Here is a 24,262-nt window from a genome sequence, read left to right as displayed (position 1 = left end):
AGAAGGGGGAGATGGAGAGAGAGATGAGGCAGAGGAACAAGGGGAAATCTGCGTGTGGATGTGGGAACCACGGGAGAGAGGCAGAGGGGGAAAGCAAGGGCAAGAACTGCAGAAGCAGCAAAAGGGAAGGGAAGGACACAGAGGGTAGAAGAGGTATAACAACACTAGAGGGATAATATGGATGGGTTGGGGGAGGAGGAGTCATTATGGGGGGAGGGGGGGGGGTGTATATGAGTCATCCGTCCTGGATCCCCTGGGGCGGGGGGGTGTATTCTAACTGAGCCCCTGGCTTCTCCTCCCCGCCACTGGACTAGGCCCCAGTCATTAAACCCCTGGCTACCAGCCAGCTCTTTTAACACAGGCAAGGGCCTTTTACGGCGTGTCTGTAGAAAATAAATCATACTGTGTGAATAATATATCTCTGGCAAAAGCATTGGCAGGAGAGAGGGAAGGGAGGCAGGGTGGGGAGGTAGGAGCGATTGGTGAATTATAGTCGTCTCCATCCATGCATTACGTTCTCTTTATCCCCAGCCAGATGTGCTCAAAGACAGCAGAATACAGAATGTACCAAAATACACATTCATTGGGTGGTGAGAATTCGGTGCTACCCAGTCTCTTTGTCTGCTTTAAGCCCCGATAATGATGTGCATAAGCATATTTATAATAGGAATCACCTTGACATGCATTACTAAATCTACATTTAAAATGGGAAAACCCAGTTAACTGACTAAATGTGATAATCCAGCAAATAACTGAAGTCAATTAACACTCAGGAACAGAGTTTAATATTAGTGTATAACCTTTTTTTTTTTGGCAAACATGCTCTCATTTGGCTACATTAACAGTTCTGATCACATATAAGTGATTAGTAAAAGCATGTATGTGTCTCTTTCTTCCAGTTCCACGGGCTAGCATAGTATCATGTATCAAATATCATTCGTATGGTTTTTCTTTCATTAATAAATTCCGGCCTCCTACTTCTGTCTAACAGATAGGAACCTTGTTGTTTTATATAAGTAGTGATGTGATGTAATAAGGTCCACTGCTGGTAATGTCAGCTGCTTACACGCTGCCGATGCTTCAGATCATAAGCTTTCCACATGTGATCCATTCATGGGTTTATTTAGAGGTAAAGTCAGCCTGTGTCTGGACTCTTCACTCCCTCGCGCATTATATAGCGCATATAAACTTTGGGAAATCACTAAGGAACAAGTGCAAACAGCTGTTCATACATTTTGGACATTACTTGGACGCACCGCTGTCTGTTCACATAAACACGTAACAGAACATGTGCACCACATTTAAGATAATGGACACAACAACGTTGCTGTTATTTTGTAAAGGACATATCTCTCTCACCACCAATCCAAAACGCAAATCTGTGCACATGTAACTTAACATAAAACATACTTCAGCTAAACATTATCCCCCCTCTACAAGCACAATGGGAACCGGAGCTCTAACTGTGCAATTATATGCTAATCTCCAGTATATTAATTGTAAATGAACATCAGTCATGCAGAGCAGTCAAATACATTAACATAACCATTTGCTTCAAAGTGGTGGCCGTGTTGATGTTATAGCGGGTGTGCAGATATTTAACAGGGTGAGCACATTTGTAGTTTAGACTGGAAAATGCAGCTCCTGGATGCTACTTTTAGGGGAGTCACATTATGGTTCTGTAGGCCCCGTACAGTGAATGATATTTACAGCTCAGATTTGGAACACTGGGTGAGCCTGTGTATAGCCATGAATGAACGGCTTGGATAAGCAAAGACAAGCAAACAACAGGAGTTACTGCGTTTTAGGCAAACCTCAAACCTCCAACACTTCATTAAAGAAAGCAATGTGCTTTATCATGCTGTCCCAGTGAACAGAAAACAACTGCTGCTGTTTTTATTATAAGTCCAACATGCAATGCAGTGCGCTTTCTCATAAATATAGCGTATTCTCTTACCAGTGAGGGAGGGACTGGGACACTTGTTCATCTGTTCTGGCTCCTGCCTCGTCGTTTGGAATGACATTAAGCCCTGATCTCCAAACACAGTGAGCCTCGTCCGCCTGTTCCTTCCGCCGCACTCGTCCTCTTGTGACCCCGAAAATAGGTCAGACGCTGACTCTGACCGCTGCGACTGGCTACTATAGCTGCCCATGAAGCTCTTTTTAGGCTGCCCAGTCTGAAGGGAATGGAACTGACTGTCAGCAAGAGAGTGTGATGACAGCTGGTCAGACTCAAAAATCCCTAAGCTGGATCCCAGGTTTGAAGAGCCTCTGCCATTGCTCCTCTGCTTGTCCAGAAGCTTTGAAGGACCCTGACTGGCCAAGTCTCTCCTCTCACTCAGCATGCTGAGGCGTGCATTGGTCTTAGCTCCGCTGAAAAGCCCTCCCAGGTCCTGCCGGTCTCGTGGTGAAAGAAGAGGTTCATCCTTGTGCTTATGTTTATGCTTGTGCTTCCTCTTGTGGAGACGAACCCCTGCAAGACCACCTGCGCTGCTGCTGCCCAGGGATCCCAAACCCTCTCCCCTTACAGATGGCCCCTGAAGTGGACCACTAGTGGTGCAAAGCTTGGCACCAGGCTGGATTTTTGAGTGTCCGCTGGAGTGGAAAGCCTTGGGAGGGGGCACAGCAGGTCTCATGAAGGGAGATGGGGGCGCCGGTCCTAGCGAGTGATGGGGCAGATAAAATGGGGGAGTAGGGGGAAAGTAGCCCAGACTCAGAGGAGGAGCGTAAGGCATCGCATACGGTGCTGCATAGTAATTTCCCCCTGCCAGCGGATAACCATATCCTTGAACAAAAGGCAGCTTTGATGTGATTGGCTCGCTGGCTTTGGCTGGACGACCGCGTCTCCTCTTAGCCTTCAGATCAGCACTCCTGCGGAGGTATGAACTGGAGTCACAAGGGTACGAGTCGTAGGTAATAGGGTAGTAATGGTGGAAGTTGAGGCGGAAAATGGAAGGATAGGGATGCTGGGGGTAGCAGGTGAATCGTCTGTGAGACACTCGTAACTGCTGGAGCTTTAACACGACCTACAGGGAGGAAGGAAAGAGGAAACATTTAGAAAAACAAACACCCTTTAGTGCACGCTTGTACATTAGAGCGGTTGTTAAAGGCTCACACGCAGGATTTGTTACAGTGTTTCTAACCTCGTCCAGTTCAGAGAGAAAATGAAGATGATCCCGACTCTGTAGGCACTTCCTCTTCCGCCGATGATGCTTTTGCTTCTTCTCCTGCTGCGACAGAAAGTTATCGACAGCCGTTACTTGGCGCTCGCAGCGTGTTCTGCCACCTCTGTTGGATGCTTCCAAAGCTGCTGCCTCCGCAGCCTCAAACCCACACAGATCAAATGAGTACCTGTATAAACACAACATAAATCACATTAAAACAGCAGGTAAATGAATGCGTGCCAATCTATTACATACAGAACAAAATGCCTATAAAGCAAGTAAAGGAGTATAACAGCAGTCTACTGCACCTTCGTCGAGAGGCATGACCCTTCTCAGTTTGATCTGAGGTACTGTTGTTGTCCGTCCCAATCCCACTGTCACTGGGAATAGTCTCCTCACTGTGGGACTCGCTGATGGGGGACAGAGTTACCTCCTTCACTGACGCCCCCTCTGACAGGTGGGATGGTGAATTAGCCAGAAGTCGAGGAGGAGACAATTTCCATCCCCCAGTGAGAAAGCTCCTGCCTGCTGGTTTAGAGGGCAAGGCTGAAATGGGCTGCAAACTGGGCATAGCAGCATCAGAGTGACTGGCTCTTATAGACGGAGCACTAGAGCTGGGAGATGAGGTGGAGGAAGGCACTGCGGGGCATTCGTAGAGACTCGATGTGGAGACAGACAATGCTGGCTTGTCCCGAGTGGTTTTGGGAGGAGTGGAGCCTTGAGTTTCTGCTCGAGGTTTCCGCCCTCTCTTCTTACCAATGTAGATGGTTCCTCTTTTGCTCACATTTATCTGTTTTCCCAGTCGAGCTTCAATGGTGGATGCCATGGCACTCATAGCTGAGGTAACAGGAGCAGAAGATGACTTCAGAGCCAGAGTGCCATTTTGACTTGATCCTGAAAGGATTTCATTCAGAATGCTCTGCATTTTCCCAAGCTTCGTCTTATTCACTGGCCTGGATTGCCCCCTTCCACGCTTTAGTTTGAGACTGTTGGCATTGGTCATCGTGGAAGCCATTTGCACTAAAGTGTTCAGTGTGTGCGTCTTCCTCCTACGATTTAGCCCTGCAGTGGTTTCCTGGGCCAATGGGCTTGGAGGTGAGGTGGAAGTGGCCTCGTGAATGGTCTCCACAGTTAGGAGTGGCTGTTTCTTGGGGCGTCCTCGTTTCCTCTTAATGGGAGTGTGGACTGTCAGGCTGTCAGTGTTGGTGTAGAGCGGGCTGGAAGGGGTAATGGGGAAAGCAGAGGGCGGGTCAGCTAAGGTTGCGAGGCTACCCAAGGTTTCTCTCTGCGGTGATGTAATGCTGGCATGGCTTTTTGATTTCAGGTAGGACCACCTGTCGTTGGCCTTGGTCGGTCTGGAACTGGCCGTAGAGCTGGTGCTGTGACTTGGGCTCGGACTCATATCGGCTCTTGATCTGGGGCTTGGACTGGGGCTGATGTTTGCCCTGGGTCTGGGGCTGGGGATAGGGCTGATGTTACTCCGGGGGCTGGGGCTGGGGTTTGGGCAGGGGAATCTAGGGTTCAAGCTGAGACTGGGTTTGCTGATGTGATTGTGAGCTGGATCTCTGGGTTTAAGGGTGTCCGCGCTGATCTTAGGACGACCCAAGGGGTTCTTTTTCATCCTGTTTGCGCTCAGATGTGACTCTTGGTCAGCCCCATTTGTAACTGTCTCTCCCATTTCCACCCTGTCCACTCTCTCTCCCTTTTCTCTTTTGTCAACTTTATCTCCTCTTTCTGCTTTATCCAGCCTTTCTGCGCTGATATCAGCTTGACTCATGAATCGAGAATCATTTTTGTGAGTTTCTATCTTATGTGCTCCTCTGGCTTCTAAAGGCCCAGGCTGCTGCTTCTCTGTTGCATCAGAGTCCAGAGTCCGCTGCTGAGATTGCTCCTCTACAGAAAACGAATCGTCAAAAGAAGGCCTTCTCCGCCTCTTTCTTCCTTTCGCTTCCTCTGCCAGCATGGGCATCCCTCTGTCTTCTTCGTCTCCTTTCCTCCCAGCAATTGCTCGCTCTCGTTCCTCTTTTCTCCTTTCCTCTCTTTCTTCATGGAACCGCTCAGCTGTCTCCTCTTGCCTGTACTTCTGCCTCTCCTCTGAATTATTTGGGCTCTCTGATCCTTTCTCTGGCTGTCCCCAATGTGAATCAGCACTGTGGGGATTACAGAGCATCCTCTGGGAGTCCTTCCTGCCGTACTTCCTCTTAATGTTCCCAAAGAGCTGCTCACTGACCTCTTGCAGACCCTTCCCCCTGGAGAGATTTACACAGAGAAATAATTAGGATGAGTGCGATAAAATGAAGAGAATGGATAGTTTTGTATTTCACCAACACTGCGCAGAATACTTACTGCCTAATTTGAATCACCGTGTCAAGTTAATTAAAACGTCTTCCTTTTAAATTTCACTACTCTAACTTTCACATTCCATTCACAGTGCACAGTTCATGATATCATGCATCACAAGGAAATTAAAATATACCTGCTGAGAGAGGTCAAGTTGAGAATACTGGCATCTGTGACCACTGGCAGCTGCAGATCTGGAGTCAGAGACCGCTGAGGTGAGGGACTTTGCGTCGCCGTTCGTGAGAAAGCTTGGCTCGGATCTAGCAACGAGCCTCTGCTGTCTGCTGCCAAGTCTCTGGCTGCCTCAGAATCCGCAGGATGGGCTGGAGACGCAGAAGGTGCTGCAGACGGGATCCAGTCTGTACCGATTTGGTGCTGGGGTGCGTGAGTGTGTTGAAATTTCTGAGTGGGGGAGTGCTGCGTTTGCTGTGTGTGCGAGAGTGCGTGTGCAGGATGGAGGGAGCTGCGAAGCTGGTGTTTGAGAGAAGGATTATCTCCCAGTAGTTGCAGCAGGCCTCCCTCTCTCTGCTCTGGCATTCTGAACTGGCGCTCATATGTCTGGGGATGACACAAAAAGAGACACAAAGACTGGTGACTACATTTAAACTGCAATCATGAGACAGCCTTATATAGCTGCAGGGATAGACAAATGATATGATAGTGATAATGTGATCGTAAAACTATGACTGCTATATTTCATGTCTTCTTAACATTGGCCTATCTCCACAGATATAACATGTGCATAGCACAGCAACCAGTTCAGCATATATTATCGTTTTTTTGTCAGCACTTATCACATCTCTGATTTTCTCTAATATGACAGCTTTTGCAGTAGATCTGAAGATTTTCATGCGTCTCGCGTGCATGAGAAAACAGTGTGCAACAGAACAAAAGGCTTGTTTACAGAGTAATTAAATTCCTGTGGCAAGGATGTTACATGCTGTGAGAGCTAAGGGAATCAAGTTGGGGGTGTCTGAGTACTAAACACAGTAGCATAGCGAAGCTGCGTCCCTGCACTAGATCCATCATTATTTACTGCAGATCATATTTATGTTTGTGACAGCTCTCATACGCTTTTCTCAACTATAACTGCAGTGTCATGCTGTCAAGAAGGCGCCGTGCACAACATATGTCCCGGAAGTAAGATATAATTTATATACATTTTCTTTCACTGAAACGCCACAAATCTGAAGTAAGCCTCTGCTCGGTTAGACTTGTCCACTTAAAGGAGAAAATACTAAACCTTAATATACTGTATTGCCCCCACATAACTCTGCTTAATGTATCACTGCTGCATAATCAGTGTACTGCTGGAAGATGAGAAATAGAGCAGCGGATGGCCTTTGTGGTTTAGCCTGTTATTAACAGACTCAGTATGACGCAACGAGACACTGTTCTGCTGCGCTGCAGGGAGATGTAACCTAACCACAGGCCTGCCTCTCAGCATGTACACAGGGGCGTGCAAGTGCACACGCACACACTCACGCTTGTATACAGTAGATGCACACATTTCAAAGACTCAAAATCCCGGCTACACACGTTTGAAAACGCTAATCTGGTCTAGATGGAGCAGCTCCTTGTCAGTTGATAAGATATCTCCTCTTCACAGATAAATATACACAGCCACACAGACGCACAACAATAAAATCTATCGTGCACTTTTATGACAGCGTACATATTTGCGAGGTCAAGAGTGCCATATATTTCCCTTCCCTGCTAACATCCAGTTCAGCCTTCATCTCCTCTGTTGCTTCCCTATCACTCTCTCTGCTCTCCCGACTGCTGTCGGTAGTCAAGTAGTGACACTCATTATGTTTCCACACTTGTTGCAGAAGCTGTTTATTGGCCAGAAGCAGTCTGCACGAATTCACAAGCACAAAAACACACACACACACACACACACAAAAATGCTGAGAGGCACAACACTCACAACACATGGGTGAAAACACATACTGGGCACGTGCGCAAATGCTGAGCGCTGTAAATGATTAACGAAGCCAGCAAATGCAGGTATGTAAATGCACCCTCAAATTTATCTCCTGAACGTACTGCCATGGTATCCTTTCAGTTGTGAAGTATATGTGTGTGTGTGTGTGTATACACATTGACACTGGAGAAGAGGCGCTGTGAGTCCACAGAGGGGTAAGATGACAGACACCTGATACACACTTGCTTTCTCATTTAACCTGTCCTAGAATACCTGCTGTTTCAGGTTAAAGGAGGGCACAGGTAAAAAAACAGACAGCAGGGCGATGGGGGCGGTTAAGAGTGCGACCGGCAGACATACACTACGCACACAGAGAAAATCTACACAAATGTGTATGTGGTCAGTGGGGACCAAATGTGTATACACACACACACACACACACACACACACACACACACACACACACACACACACACACACACAACCACAGAGAGATAATAAAGAGAGGGACACCTTTCCTACAAGAGACAGGAGAGCAAAAGAGAAGAAAAAAAATTAAGAAATAGAAAGCCCCCTCCTCCTACTTTTTTCCGGTTGAAGCTGGGTTGCTGGCACCAGTTCAGCTTTTTGTTCTTAGTTTCCTCCCTTCTACCACTCTCCTCCGTCTCCCCTCCTCTATGCCTCTTATACTCGACAAAGCATTTCCAGGGAAAAAACACGCAATGTCTGATATTCCAGCAAGCAAATACAAATAGTTGCCATACAAACTGAGGCACTCCCATAGTTGTTGTTGTTGTTGCTGTGAGCACAGTGAAACTTTCCTTCTTTGTCTTTTCCTGACAGGGTCAGCTTACTCACTTAACCATTCACTTATTCACATTTTGATTTACATTTCATAAAGAACTCCAAATTTGCACTTGCATGCTTTGTATTGCCCTTTCATCACCACACTGGTGGTCAATACCATTCACTAAAAACTTGTTACTCATAGGTCTCCAGAGCCTGCATAAGCAAGCAAATTGATTCAGATGAGTTTTTTTCTAATGTTTGTTTTATACACTGCCTGCTCTTGTGGTGCACTCTGTGAATAAGCCATTATCTCCCTGTGCTACTGCTGACCTGCAGCAGGGGGCAGCGGTCGGGAAATGAGCATAAGCGCTGGACTCTGACCCGTGTGCAGCTCACAAGCGAAAAAGAACTGTGAAGCTTCAACCTTTTTCCACACAGGCCATCTTTCTACAAGACCCCTACTGATCACATAACGATAAACACCAGCTCAGGGCCGAACCAAAGCATCTTTGCTTCTCAACCCATCCGACGCACTCTTCTTCCCCCCGGGGCCCTTGGAGCTCTTGGGGCTGTGTTTACAACACGGCTGAGTCAACTGCCTTTTTTCTAAGATGTCTTTCTCTGGATCAGCACCGCAGCAACATGGATTTAATGCTGGCTGTCCAACACCTGAGTGCAGGCAGATATGGAGCTGTACATTCCTTTCCGGTGGTGACGTAACCATCAGATAAGGTCAGAGCACAGGAGGAGGAGGTCATGGATAATATGTGACTAAGTGCTGCAATCACCCAACTGAAAGGCACTTTGCAAATGAGTCAGCATATATTTACTGACAAATAAGTGTGTGTGTGTGTGTGTGTGTGTGTGTGTGTGTGTGTGTATAAATGTATCACGCTGAGCAGCCTGTTTTAAATGACAATCTGGATGTAAAACACAGTGTTCTTCTATCCTCCAGTTTGATGTGAGGGGAGGGTTATGACGGTCCCTGCTGTCCTTTTCCTCTCCTGCAACCTTTCATTTCTCCACCAACAAACTGAAATTCAGGAACTGCTCCCGCTCCCTGACACACACACACACATGCACATAGCACCCTGGCTGCACCATTATACTGGGAAAGAACACCCTAAACAGGCACACCCAAATCTCACAACCAGACCCGCATATAAACACACACATATACAGGGGCAAACATATACACAACCTCCTTGCACGCGCACACAGACACACACACACACACACACACACACACACACACACACACACACACACACACAGGCGCACACAAACACGCTGCCCTTCAAATAGTTTTTCGCAGCCTTTTATTTGGCTGCACGCCCAGCGGTTAGAGTGTTTCATTTTTCCCTGTGTATGGAACTGGGCAGCTGTCCAGACAGACACACAAAGAGAAAAAGAGAGTGAGAGAGAGGCAGAGAGAGAGAGAGAGAAGGGAGAGAGTGGGAGGAAGGAATGGGGTGCAACTAAAAGAATGAGAGCAGCAGAAAGGGAGGGAAGAAGAGGACCAGCAGAAAAACAAGAAGAGAGGTGCCTAGACTCGTTTGCTACTGGTTCCCCTCCGAAACCTTATGATTGATATGATCCTCTCCTTTCCTCTCTGTAACACCTTGTCACGCAGCCTCTCTTGGTTTTGACACCATACTGTCTCCCTCTGCCCCCGTGGCCTTGTGCACTAACCCCCCCCATCCCATCGTCCTTTTCTTCTTCTTCTTTTTTCCCTTTTTTTGGAGCTGACCATTTTCCTCCTGTGGGAACTACCACCCCACCACCCCGCCCGCTTCTCCCCAGCTCCATTCACAGCGCTGCTTCTCTGTGATCTGTGTTTCTGACAGGTCTGCACACACACACACACACACACACACACACACACACACACACACACACACAGAGTTCCTCTGCAAACAAACACCATGAATACTAACAGGGCTTTGTATCCACAGCACTTAAAACGGGATAGAAAGGCGCGGGTTTGGAAGAGGGAGGGGGCGGAGGGGTGAGCGCAGAGAAAAGGAGGGAAAAGCGATGGAGGAGAAAAGAGGAGCTGTGGCACTGTGTTGATCTTGTGGCCACTCTCACAGACCTCCCCCCTCCCTCCTTGCCAACCCCCTTATCCTTGTTTCTCGTTCTCTCGTTCTTCCCACCAGTTCTCCCGGGAATAAAGACTTCCATTCATGCGCCTGAGGCAACCCACAGCAGGGGAGAGAAAAGAGGGAGGAGAAATGGGAGGAAAAAGGAGGGGTTGTCAAGGTGGGACAGTTTGTGGATCACTGGGATCAGGCCTACTGCCTAAAATTGTGTTTGTGTGTCTGCATGTCTGTTTTCACTCAGCATATTCCCGCTCAGCCAGCGCTTTACTATCTCAGATCTGGTGGCATCTGTGCCAGACAAAGCTTCATCTGGGAAACTTGGGTGGGAAAGTTTGGAAACTGGGCTCCATTGAAAAACTTCCACTCTCCACTTAATGCTGCAATTCCAAAACTATGCGTTCAGCCTACAGCCACAGTAGGAAAAAGGGGCTCGAGCTAACTTTTTCTGCAGTATTTTCTTTCTTACGTGCCTTTTTATGTACCCTTCCTGCTGAGCATGATCAAGCCTTCGATCTATTGTGTATTCTTCCTTTAGATAGCTGTAAAGCACAAGCCGCATTCAAGGCACAGCAGTAGGTCTCAAGTAAAATGTTTCCTCCTACGTCCACAGCAGTAATCCTTCAGATTGGAGTGCTCCTAAAGATAGCAGCGAAACACCAAAGAGTCTCCTTGTCACACTCTCTTCAGACACGCTCAGAGGTAGATGACTCAATCTGAACAAAGCCCGTGATTGGCTGAACCGAAGCATGCTATTATGGTGCATTTGGAGGTTTTCACCCCCTCAGTAATGACAGACACATTTACATGCTACATATAGTGTATATCTAATGCCTGCGATTAGCATTAATGGTGTGCATGGGCGCTGGTGTGCCCGGTTTTTGAATAGCTTTAACAACCACATTTGACTTTTTTTAAATGGCAATTATCCACAAATTGTTCCCTGTATGTACGTGTTCAAACAATCTATAGATGTCATTCAGCACATAAGTTTAAAAACAAAGAAAATGTACAACATTAGAACAAGTGTAATGCTTTTTGGATGCAACATGACTACAGAAAGTTGTTAGAACAGCGCATCTTTTAGGGTAAGGAAATTATACAACAAAACAGGCACATGTGCTGCTGCACATAGTATAAAACCAACGCATTGTGTTGGTCACTTTACTCTGTGCACCATATGACCCAATCATAGCACTTCTGTACAACAGGAAACAATTAAGCTCCAATGAGCTGCTCAAAGTCCTTAGGGATGACTTCCTGTGTGGAATGATGGGTAATTCAAGACAGAAGCTGCGCTGAGATTAAACACTTCCTCTCTGGCAAACAGCAGTCTGTAACAGCCCCACTCACTGATTAGCTACTTAAAAATAATTCACTGCAAGTTATTGTTGTCTGTCTGGTTAGTGAATCGATATGCAGCCACATCACCTGCAGGTTTTTTCGCTTCTTTACCATCCAGCATATATTACTATATAACACTGCAATATCATACTCACATTGATAAAGAAAAGCAAATGAAAAACTCATTGCACATTACATTAGCCATGCATCTCATGTATTAGTGTATATTTCATGTATGTTTTTTTCTGCTTGTCATGGCATATGGAGTAAGGACACCTTAGCGTGTCACGCCACATGTCACATGTAAAATGCCTGCAAACAATTGTTAATGGATGACTAAATATATGTCTTGTAGAAGGACTCTGGTGTCTGCAAGGCAAGTTTTGAAGTTTGCGAAGGAACATTTTCATTGCTCGGTCTGAATGTTTCTGTGAATATCTCAAGTCCTCAGATGATCTCTGGCTTGTAAGGGTGTGGGGGAGTGGGGGTGGCAAGGAAGGAGACGGAGAACAAGTTAGAGAGCCACCGTAATGACATCCTCAGTGACAGGGAGAATGGGCAAAGTGAGACACAATAGTCTTAACCAATCAGACTGCCTGCCTCCCCTCAGGCCCCCTCTCACCAACAATAACGCCTTTGTGTGAGGCTGCACTCCACTCGTGTGTTCGCACACACACACACACAGACCGCAGCATCCTACACTTTCTCAGATGGTCACAAAAAGAGGTGGGTGAAGGAGAGCAGCACATCTACAACAACTACATGTATGCATATACAAACCTGCCAGAATTAATGTCTTTTAGCTAGCTAGAAACCTGGCTCTCTGTGTATGTGTGTGTGAGTGCGTGTGAGTGTGTACGTGCATTTCCCTTCAAGCCCAGGCACATGACTGCAGCTGCCCCCTCACTCCCTCATCTAAAGCAGCACCCCTCCTTGGTGTGGGTGAGAGGTCACACAAAGTGGCATTCCTCTCGGTCTGAGAGCGAGCGAGCACTGAGCAGAGGGGGAAGAGGGAAAGAGAGAGAGTAGAAAACACCAGGGGTCAAATAAGCAACAGAGCGGGGCAGGTAAAAGATGAGGAGCACGGGGCATTCGTGAGTGTGTATTTCAGTGCGTGCATGTGAACATTTTGTATGCCTGTGTGCTGAAATGGACCAGTAAACAGAGGACCCTTGTGGCTCTTCTTTGCTTCATAAACACAGCTGTTTGTTTAGTCTGAGCTGCCCCAAGGGACAGACACACAGACAGAGGGATAGACAGACACATTTATATCATTTATTCATGTCTGTATCCATACTTAAGAGACAACGAGCATAAACAGCAGAAGTGCAGCATGATTATTTTACAAATCCTGGTGCAAAGAGATAAAACTGGGCAGAAAGAAAAAGACTGTAAAAAGCAGCTGGCTTCCATGCTTTTGAATGTTCAGTGTGAAACATGTAGCGCATTGATGTGTTTATATAAAGTTCAGAATCTTTTCAAACCAAACACTTGAAGAATATTAACAGTTTTAGAGCCTGGCCAACATTGGAAGGGCTAGGTTGAAAATTTTTAGCGATACACTTCTACGATGTTTAGATTGTGTATCGATCTGATCTGCATTCAAAACACTGAATCGGAAGTCAGTGACGATCTACAGCTGATCCATTCAGTTTAGCTTTACAGCTTTAGCAGCAGTGCGTCAGGTGCTAGCAGGAGAACTAAAGCAGCATGAAGGAAGCTAAAAGCAAAGGTGTAACAGGGTGGAGGTATTTAATTGGAGCTCCACCGACAGCTTTTGTATCTTTACAACAGTTTTTGATTTGTGGTTAAGCGAGCTTCCTCTTTCTTTTAAACTTGATCTCACTGTCATATTTCATACAACACTTGTTGTACGGAAGGTTTTGCTAAAGTTACGGTAACATAACCTGTTATTTTTACACATTAACTATCTTCAGTAGGCTCCACTTCACACACAATGTGTGTGACGAGCAGTAAAAGGCGGTGCCCTCAGACTGAGGGCTCAAACATGCTTCTGTTGTGGTCGTACGGAAAGCTCTACCGTTCGTCTACATATATATATATTTATATATATATTGTATATGTATAATCTTTGATATTTGTTTGCACTTCTGCTCGTCGCTCCCTTGCCTATTGCAGCCAATTAGCGCTCGGCATAGCCTCATGCATGCATGTTGCGTGGTGTTGGGTTTTTGGAGGATGGCACAAAAGCGTTTTTGCGTAGGTCGAAAACTGTTCAAAAGGACACAACTGCGGTACCGTAAATTAAGCATGAGCATCACCATATGTAACAGCAGTTTGCAGCAGCCTGATGACTTTCATACTGAGCTGAAAGCGAAACTAGTGCGTGATCTATCGGGTGACTAACACAAATACATTATTTACTTTTAATTTCATATGCTTTCAAATACCATGAATCCTCTTCAGTTTATCCAATTCTCAGTCATGTGGGGGCTGGAGCCTATCTCGGATACTAATAAATACCAATTCAGAAAAAATGTATTTGCTACATTAAATTTTTTAATGTTGAAGTTGAGCCTTATGCATAAAAGAAAGAAATTCCAGGCTGTGATGAACAGCTTAATAATTTAATGCTGTTATCACACTGTGGCTTGGTATCGGTACCTATCTTAAAGGAAGGATTACAACTGTAAAAGGTCGGCTTGGTGAATCTCTCGTATCCATCCGTGCAATACAATACATCAATACAGTGTAAAAAAAAAAATAAGTAGAGATGAATCCACTAAATTTGATGAAAACATTTGTAAATGCCAAAATGTCTTTTATCGAATTATGTGTTGTGAACACTGTAACCTCTTTTTCAGAAACACACACGCCCCCAACCTTCTGACAGGCACATCCCAGACAGCTGATGGGCCCCATCAGATTTCACTGACAAACACACTTGCAGTGAGACACAGTGAAAGTCAATACTCGTCGCCTTCTTCCCTTCTCTTCCTTTGACTCCCCGTCTCCTTCACTCCTCTCACCAAACATCCGCATCTATTCCTGTCGGACCTCCTCTGAAAACCACAGCATACACTCCTCCTCACACAGACAGACACACACACACACTGACTAACCACAGAGGCAGAGGCATGATGGAGCCACACTAACAAAGCAGCCACCGGGAACACATGATGCTGTGACTCAACATCATCCGTGCCTGCAGAGGACATCAAAAATGGCTGCCCTCCAGATCATCCCACAGTCAAGTGAGTCACAGTCAACCGCTGTGCTGTCGCACAAATCAAATTCAGGCCTGTGTGTTTTCTATACAGTTTGCTCTTGATGTTTATTGCAATCTGTTCTTTTTGAAGACCTCAATGAATAAAAAAGGGCAAACAATGTCAAAATGATGTATTACAATTACGTTTTTATAAACAAGTCATAACTTCCAGTTGAGTTTACAACTATTCAACAGTGCAGTAATAAATATTTTATGCTTTTTATAAAATTATAGCCTGGATCAGTCATCAGTAAAGGGAGATTACACGATCTCTCGTTGGTTTTTCAGTCAATATCTACATTACAGGGATCATCCTGATGCTATAAAAAACGAGTTGGTAATGGAACAGTGGAAGTCTGTGAAAGTTGTGCTATTAGGCTGAAGCCCCCCTAGAGTGAGAAAAATAACAATGGCCCAGTGGCATAAAACCATGACAGCTTTGTGAAACTTAGTGATTTTGGCCACAGCAGCAAACAACAGCAAATGTGAGGTAAACATATGCTTATTATGCCTTATTTTAATTTCAGGAATGATATTCCAGGAAGTTTGACTTTTGTTCTTTTTATGACCCATATGAGGTTTTTAGACACGAGAACCACAAATATTGGTTTAGACATTGCACATGTTCTCACTACTAGAAATACTCTGGTTTAGGTGAGATTACTGCCTTACTAGAGGATTCAAATGGCAGGATAACCAGTCACTCGCTGTGAATTCACCAGATTATTAAATGGTAAGCATACTGGCACTTAAAGAGCTCTTGTAATGGAAGACTCAAAGCACTTTTTTCACAGCCATTTACACACACATTTATAGTGTACTTTATGCTATGCCTTTAAGGGCTTGCTGTCCAAAAGTCCGCTAGGGTCCACTTAGATCCCAGTGGCAAATTATGGTAAGTTGGTAAAAGTAAATGACATCTTCAGAAGGTGCGAGGGTCAGTGCAGACACCTGTCAGTTTTTTGTGACCACGTAGAGCTGTTCATGCCAACTTTTCATTATAATGCACCAACCAAGAATCCACCACAAGCAGCAGATTTTAGAGAAGTATAACAGGAATGACTGATGAATGATGTCCATTTCCATGTCTGCAACAGAGTATAACCTAGGCTTCATTATACGGACACATCAGAATCGAAGGGGCAGTTTGGGGCTGGGTCGTGAACGTGCAGACTGAGTGAGGCGGGGATTCAACCACCAACCTTTTAACTAGTAAATGACCTGTGCAATCAAATATCTGTTACACTGATACTGGTATAGTTCATACATCTACATTAGCCATATGCAAAAGGCCAATGCAGAGGTCCAAGTTTCCCATTCTTCCCTCACCTGCTTTCCTGTCTACACTACCCAATGTAGACAGGCATGATGCAAAAAAATAAAATATTGCAATATCACAGGTTTTGCAATTCAGAGCTAGCAGGTTAAATTAATCGAAGTTGATGTTTAATTGTAGCTTCAGACAGTTCTCACGTGCATCTCTGTTGGGTAATGTCACGCTGTTTGAAAAAGGCTGAAGCCTATCAGCTGTATCTTTAAAAGACAGAACCTGATATGTTTGTTTTGTTTTTGGAAAATATAAAAATATATTTGCCAGAAAAAAAAGGCAACACAAAATGCCTTCATGTTCACTGGCAGATGCTGCCTAAGTGACCCATTGGCATTTCTTTAAGTGTAGTTGCCTCAGGTCTTTATTAAAATGTACCTTCAGCTAGACTGCCTATTATTGCTGCCCTGCATCAGACTTAAGAGGAAAAGCAACCCACTGAGACTGGATACAATAGTGAATGAATAGGTCTTGACCTTTAGGACAGATTGAGAAGATGGTATGTGTGTGTCTGATTGAGAAATTAGCTACAGTTCCAACCAAATGGTCAACACAAACACACACACACATGCGCGTACACAGACACCAAATCCAGCCCTGAGGCTAAGAAAGCAAAGGCCAGACTCCAGTTGTCTCAACCCTGACCCACTCTCACAAACAAACAATACAGCACACACACACAGGCAGAAACACACAGCATACACACACGAACACACACAGACACTAGGGCTTATACAACTGTGGAGTTCAGCTATCACCTCGACTTCTGAATGTCCAGCAGGGTCAAAGTTCATCTCTTCTGCTGCCAGCCTTCAGCGCTCCTTTGTGTGTGTGTGTGTGTGTGTGTGTGTGTGTGTGTGTGTGTGTGTGTGTGTGTGTGTGTGTGTGTGTGTGTGAATGTTTGTGTGTAGCATTTACATGTGCTCACTAGGAGTGACCTTGCAGAGTCATTCATTGTGGATACACTGCAGCACCAGCACTACCGCAGAGCTTATTAGGGAGCAGTCTTCCTTAGTGTGTGTGTGTAGATGTGTGTGTGCCCTTGTGTGTGTGTGTGTGTGTGTGTGTGTGTGTGTGTGTGTGTGTTGTAGGGACAGACAATCAGTTTCTGGGGATTCATCTCACTTCTGATAATAAGGCAAATGATAAAATTTTAGTAGGAAGACTTGGCTTGAGGGTTAGGGTTAAGCAAACAGTAGTCCAAAGGAAATTAATGTAAGTCTGTGTTATGATGAATGTGAGCACGAGTGTGCCTGTGTTTGGAGGGAGAAAGGCCGATGAACAGATTGTGTTTTGTCTGGACTTTCTTCAGATTTGAGAGATACTGAAGAGCAGATCAGAGTTTAGACGCGAGGAGACGTGTCTGTGTGTGTGTCTGTGTGTGTTTCAAGTGTGCACGGGGTGTGTATGGGGGGTCAGACACAGATGGACAGCTGGTGTTTCAGCGGTGCTAAATCACTCACCCCTCCCCAGCATGCGAGCACACATGCACACAAACACATTCACATGTCCCATCCCCCCATCCACTACAGGGAAACGCCCCTTTAAAGCATTCCCGATCCGTACTCTCAAAGACAGCACAGTGAGGGCACACGTACACAAACACACACACTCACTCACACACACACACACACACACTCACACACACACTGAATATAAAAGCCTGGGTCTTTGGACCACAGTGACAGTCACCAGAGAAAAAAACTCCAATATGACAGGTGGGTCAGGCCATATTATAGGTGATCATTTCATGTTCATACATATTCATAAATCAGTCAGGGGGTGCTCTCTGTGGGTAAGCACGATGCTATCCGCTCAAGCTGACGCCCGCACACACACACACACACACACACACACACCCATACACACTCCTATTTTATGAGCTCATCAAGTCCCTCAGGTCACCAACCGCCATTTCAGCCAGGGATAAAAAAGCTCACATCAAAAGGCAAACCATTTCACACACACGCATGTGCACGTACTGCATGCACACACTTGGCGTGGCGACTGTGGCAGCATTAATTTCCTTGTGAATGCACTTGACTAACACATAATAATCCCAAACACTGCTGGGAGACCACCAAGCAGCAACGTACACACACATAGCCAGGAGGACCACCAAGCAGAGGGGCTGTCAAGACAAGATAAGTGTGTGTCTTACCGTCGAGCTTTCGCGTGCACCCACTAATACACACACACACACGCAGACACATATACACACAACAACAACAACACAAGGCCTGGTCTGGACTCCTGGAAAAGCTCTGGCTTATCTCTCCCCACAGATAGTGAAATGGATTAAGAGCCACATTTGGCACGTCCAGGGAACTGGACAGATAACCAGGAAAACACTCTCTCTAACTGCAATCGCTGTTCAACATGATTTGTATGTATGTGTGTGTGTGTATAGAAGAGATAGTAAAAGAGTGGATGTATTTTAGCTAGCGCACGCTCCCCCATGTGAAGGCATCGGACCGCTAACTGTGTGTCAGTGTGTGTTTCTAAGTGTGTGTGTGTGCGCGCGAGAAGAGTGTGTGTCTGGAGGAGTGATGCAGTGGTTGACCCAGGACCCAATCCATTAAAACACACACATTCATCTTCCAAACACACACAGCGCGCCCAGACAAAGAGCCGTGTGTGAGAGGACGTTCAGCATGTGTGTGATGTCAGCTGGAGACAGAGAAGGGGAGCCCATCATATCCCGTTAATGTGTGTTTGGGTCTGTCCTCTGACACACTACGCTTCCTCATTGACTTCCTCGGTTATGGATGCTCGCTATGAAGATGATAGGTGGATGAAACTCCCCTTTCCCTTCCCTTTAAGACAGGCTAACTCTGCTCTTTTCTCTTGCCTTTGCAGCCATGTTCACTGCATAATAAATAGCATTTTATAGAGAGCGGTAAATAAATCCAGGCCATTATTGGTCATCATTGACAGGCGTAGAGTCAAATGAATATAACTTTTAAGCCTATAAAATGTGATGCACTGCACTGTGCACTGTAATTATCAATGCCAGCGATGGATCCGTGCGGTATTTAAATTTTACACTGTGAATATGGACAATCATATAAAATGGTCAGGGGTAAATACTAATACAAGGGATTGCAAGCACAGCCTTTGTTGACATTCTGCCACGTCTCTAGTGTAAAAATGCAATTTGCATAACTCGGATTTATCTTTTTAGGCTGCTGTTTTTGGGGTTTGCAAAACGACAGCTTTCCCACATGGAATAACCTAAAATTTTAATGTTATTACAAGTCAGCAGAGGGAAGAGAGGAGAAGGGGCCTTTCTGACGGCAGATTCTTAGGCTGCTACAAAAGAAAGAATGGCTAAAAAACACAATTTCCATCTGTTTCTTTGCACCATTCTACATGTTTGCCTTCTTATCTGTCTGCCTGTCTCTTTCCCTCTCTGTCTATTAGAGTCAAATCTCTGTCTTAATGGGCTTCTATTGTATCCTGCCTCTCCCCCTCCTCTATTCACCACACTACCACACGCATATACACACTCCCTCTGAGGAGGCCCCTTAACCAGGCTCTCCATATGCCTGACCCCCACCTCCTTTCTCCTCCTCCTCCTCGTTCCACGACCCCCTTCCCCTCTACCCCTCTCTCTTGCTCACACTCTGGCTTCTGCTCTGTTGCTGCTGCTGCTGCTGCTGCCCCACGCTGCCATCTGCTACAAGACAACAGAGGGTGAAAGAGAGAGAAAAGCACGATGAAAGACAGTGCTTGGAAAGAGGAAGACATAGGGAAAGAAAAGCTGGAGGGGGAAACGTGTGGAAAGAGAGATTGATTAAAAGAATAGAGGGAGAAAGCATATATGTGGACACAATACAACAGAGAGGAGAGAGGCTGTCCATCTGCTCCCCCTCACCTCCCGTCCCCCTCCTGACTCACAGCCTCACGTACACCACAAAGAGAGTATTTAACCTCAACACACACATACAGAAAAAGAGTGAGACAGAAAAAGCAGCCCGGCCTCTCTCTTTAACCCGTTCCTCTCCACTGAGCCTGCCTGTATTACACCCTTGGGGTGGCAGGTGATGGCTAGATGGAGGGAAAGGATGTAAGGGGGAAAGAGAGGGGGAGAGGGATGGTGGGGTTGTGATTGAGGGACAGAGTGCAAGGGATGAAGGGTTGAAACTGATCTGAATCAACACCAACACATCCTCCACAACCCCCCTCTCCCCTCCCCAAACCTCAAACCTCAATAGAGACCAGCTTGCTGCCCGTGTCACTATGACAACCCCTGTCAATCATACTGTAGCAGTGGGCTTCCCAGTGGGGGCCGATGGCGCTAGATTAGGAATGGATGCTAAAAACATCACAGTGCCGAGCTCAGCTCATTCAGCTTACTAATGGATGTAAACACTGAAATTTTTCAGAGGCCTGTTCATACTTTATTTACAGAAAAGCTCAGACAAGAATACACATCCTGAAGACAACTACTGGAAATTGTGGCTGTAAATCACACTGAAATCTGCCAGCAACAAAGAAATGACCATGAATTTCTTTTCCAAGCCAGTGTTCCAATTGTTGGAAAAACACAAGTGTAGAGCAATCATGTTGGCGAGCAATCTTTACGTAAACTGTTGTCTACCAATTGCAAATATCTATAAACAACCAAAAACTTAGAGAGGACTAGAACGATCCAGCAATTCATTAAAAAACGTAAAAAACAAAACCTTTTCCCATAAAGATATTATGAAAGTGCAACTTGTCAAAGCCATTTTCACACATGAAGTCTGGACAATTGTAAAGTTACAAAATTTGTTTTATTTCACATGTAATACACAACACTACTGGAAATGCTTTGTTTGTTCGGGTTAGCATTAGCATTGCTGCCTGGATAGGTCACTCGTGGGGCGACACTTGACACCCACTCGCTCCCAGTTTATTTAGAGAACAATCTGCTCGCTGAGTTGTGACTTAACAACCTGCCAATAATGCATTTTTTAATTCTACTTTATCGACCGAGGCGCTCATTGAATTGACGTGTTGCAGGGTTTCATTATGCACCAAATTACTAAGACATGGGGCACGGCACTGTCAATTGAAGATTTCACCAGAAGCAGCATTTGTAGTGAATAATGTCATCAGAAAAAGTTGATCCTTGATTGATACTACAAAAAACAATCAGCTGAAATACTCATTTCCAACAGTATCGATGTCAGCAGCACCGGCTTAGCTTCCTCCAGCTGACAGAGAACTTCATACAGCACCTCTGCAAACAGACAGGCGTGCAGCCGCTGCCCTCACTAGCAGCTGAACACGTGAACACACGAATACTAGCAAAACACGTAGCAAAGCATCTTAAAGTTTGAAACCCCCAATCTTTACGAAGAGTTTCCTGAGGTTAATAAAGTTCTCATTTCAACAACAGAAATTTGCCAAACAATAGTCAGAAGTTTTGCCCTGGCCAGTTTAACTATTAGCAATTATATGACAGCCATATTAGCCAAATTAGTTAGGTTATCATAAGGTAGCGGCTAAAGTAGCAGCTATTGCTAATGCTAGCGGCAAACTTTATTCACAATCCTGCCTATCGGTGTGTAAACTACTACTAAACTACTATAACTACTGCTACTAAACAGTGATAAGTTGACAGGGTAATAGAACTATTTGTGTCTAATAAGTATATTATGAAAGGTCCACAGGCAGCTAGACAGAAACAGTGCTCAGCAGCTTTGCTCAGCAAAGAATTATGATACCAAGTAGTCAGAAGCAGAGGTATAAATGAAACAGGGCTGTAGCTGATTACATTTGACTGGACCATCATTTGTTCTAATATATATTTTTAAAATGTGCCTCTTAATTTTGGAATATAAATGTCGTGACGAGTACCAAATATTTTCACGGGTATCGGTATCAAGTTTAAAATTCTACTGTTTTGACATGCCTACTGTCAATAGAAATAAAAAAATTAGTTTTCTTTGTGTTTATTCTCACTACTCATGACACTCCACTTGTAAGCTAAACACTTAAAACTACAATACAGCCTTTAAACACATCATAAAAGCTAAAGTCAACAAAGATTTCTTTTTTTTTTTACTAAAGATATTTCAAAGAACCCTTCGCTATATTAAAAACTAACCTCATATGCACTCTAGTCTGCGGTTTTGTCTATTTTCTGCTGTCTTCTTCCTGCCATATGATTGCACTTATTTCTGCCACTCTTGCCCTCGCAGGTGCTGTACCACACTGCTTGACAGCCATAAACTAAACTTTTATTGAAAACAATTTCAATAAAAACTTCTTTAATAGCCTAACAATACCTCTGTAGCTAGCAGGGTGGCAGATAATTCGATGGTGACTAGCCTGAATGCGCGAACCCTTTCAAGTAAAATGAAAGCCCCAAATAGCTGAATGCTGCGCTTGTTTTCACTGCCTTACTCTAAATCCATCTACTTGAGAAAAATGAGAAAAACATCCCAACAAGTGACAATATCATGTTCATCTTGGAGCAGCCCTCGCTTGAACTTTGACCCAAAGCGTTTACTGAATGGAGACTAGGCAGGACTGTTATTGACACTGATGAAAAAACACCAATCACGGGCGCGTCTCACGAGCCAATTAAGAGCCGAAGCCACAGAAGTGAGGCACAGCGGAGGAAAACACGACACAACATCATGTTGACAACATGACGCCTTTACTCCTGCTTGGCCTGTCGAGCTCGGTGACATCGAGATGGCTGTCAGGTTTGGACACACACACCACTGTGTAGGTCAACACACACTGCAACACTAGATTCCCCCAAGGACCTGTACAACACCAGTATAGTGTGTAGAGGGTGTGATGGAGGCAAGAGGAGGGGGGCGGCGTTGAAGGCACTGACCCGCAAAAGCTGATTTCATTAAAGGGAAGGAGAGGAAAGGAGAGGAGAGGAGAGGAGACAGTAAAGGTCTCTGTGTATATGACCACAAATGGAGAGAGCAGACGCCAGCTGTCACTTGCTTATGTCAGCCCTATTCTCAGCTCTTATGTGAGTGTGTGTTGTGTGCTTGTATGTGTGTCGCTGTGTGATCTCAGTTAGGCTGGTTTCAATTACGGGGCAAACTTTGACCCCGTGTAACCAAGCCGGGAAGGGAGCTACCGAGAAAGGTGTGTGTGAGAAAGGGAGCGGTCAACTCAGAGATCTCGAGAGTGAGAGAAGCCTTTTTTTTCACTCAATAACGCTCAAACTTGCATCACAGTGTCATGACTTACCCTTTTTCTGGGGGGCCCTCGTTCTTCTTCCTTTGGGGCCCGCCCCGCCCCTCCTCCACTACCTGTTCGCCCCTGCCGTCCCCCTTTGCCCTCTCCAACTGCAGGTCTGATGGTCGTCCGGATCTCCGGTGGGCAAATGTAGTTCTCAAGGCTCTTTGGGGGCTTCTTGGTGCGCTTGGTGGTCTGTATCTTCAGCTTTAGACTTCCTTCCTGGAAACTTGCTTCCTTGATGGAGAACTCCTGCTCCTCCATTAGCCCGTCCCCCTGTTCCTCTAACCCCTCACCTTCACTGATGGCACCGTTAATCACATCATCGCTGCGTGCCAACCCGATGCCTCCTGCTCCTTCTTGGTCCCCTTCATTTGGCCCCACCCTACCTCCCTGAAGGTCAGCCTCTTTGGGTCGGGCTGAGCCAACCAGATCCCTTTGCTCCATCCACTCTCCCACCAGAGCCAGTCAGGATGGGGGAAGCCTTGGCAGCCAGCCAATAGGAAGATAGAAAGCAGTAGTCTGTCGGGCTGGTTGGTTGTTGTCAATCAGCTACTGAGGTTGTGTTGATTGTCCCACAGGAACACAGCGAAGCCAGGGACAGTCTGCAGAAAGAGCAGGTGAATGACATAATTAGGAAAAAAGGGCGTATGAGACCCGTTCCGTCATCCCCATAGCTTCCATTCCACTGCTACCTCTCAGCACAGGCCTGTTCTCTGTCATCGCCATCATTGCCTGCCTGTTAAGTATGAAGACAAACACACACTCATCACAGAGCTGCAGAGGCATGCTGCCTAGCTATCATTTGCATTTTGTACCTCGCATAAACAAACTCATTTCTGACAC

The 24,262-nt window shown here is 45.5% G+C and overlaps 1 protein-coding gene across 2 annotated transcripts in view; it reads right to left on the bottom strand.

Moving 5' to 3' along the window:
• Positions 1-24,262, bottom strand: part of setbp1 (SET binding protein 1) — a 37,862-nt gene that overhangs the window by 7,517 nt on the left and 6,083 nt on the right. The window contains exons 2-7 of one of the 2 annotated variants that reach the window (XM_086314163.1): positions 24,112-24,151; positions 23,429-24,021; positions 5,641-6,062; positions 3,473-5,413; positions 3,144-3,351; positions 1,958-3,026 (exon numbers count right to left, since the gene is read on the bottom strand). In XM_086314163.1, the coding sequence (XP_086170289.1) occupies positions 1,958-3,026; positions 3,144-3,351; positions 3,473-5,413; positions 5,641-6,062; positions 23,429-23,863 (4,075 nt within the window). In that variant the 5' untranslated portion in view covers positions 23,864-24,021; positions 24,112-24,151. The remainder of the gene's footprint in view (positions 1-1,957; positions 3,027-3,143; positions 3,352-3,472; positions 5,414-5,640; positions 6,063-23,428; positions 24,022-24,111; positions 24,152-24,262) is intronic. The other variant, XM_086314162.1, reaches the window with a different exon arrangement.

This window comes from Aulonocara sp. 'chitande type north' Nkhata Bay, linkage group LG12, assembly GCF_057382095.1.
Source record: "Aulonocara sp. 'chitande type north' Nkhata Bay isolate Kocher_YH1m ecotype deep benthic linkage group LG12, A_spYH_male_GT1.1, whole genome shotgun sequence".
Lineage (NCBI taxonomy): Eukaryota > Metazoa > Chordata > Actinopteri > Cichliformes > Cichlidae > Aulonocara > Aulonocara sp. 'chitande type north' Nkhata Bay.
This window is presented reverse-complemented; position numbering and strand designations above follow the sequence as displayed.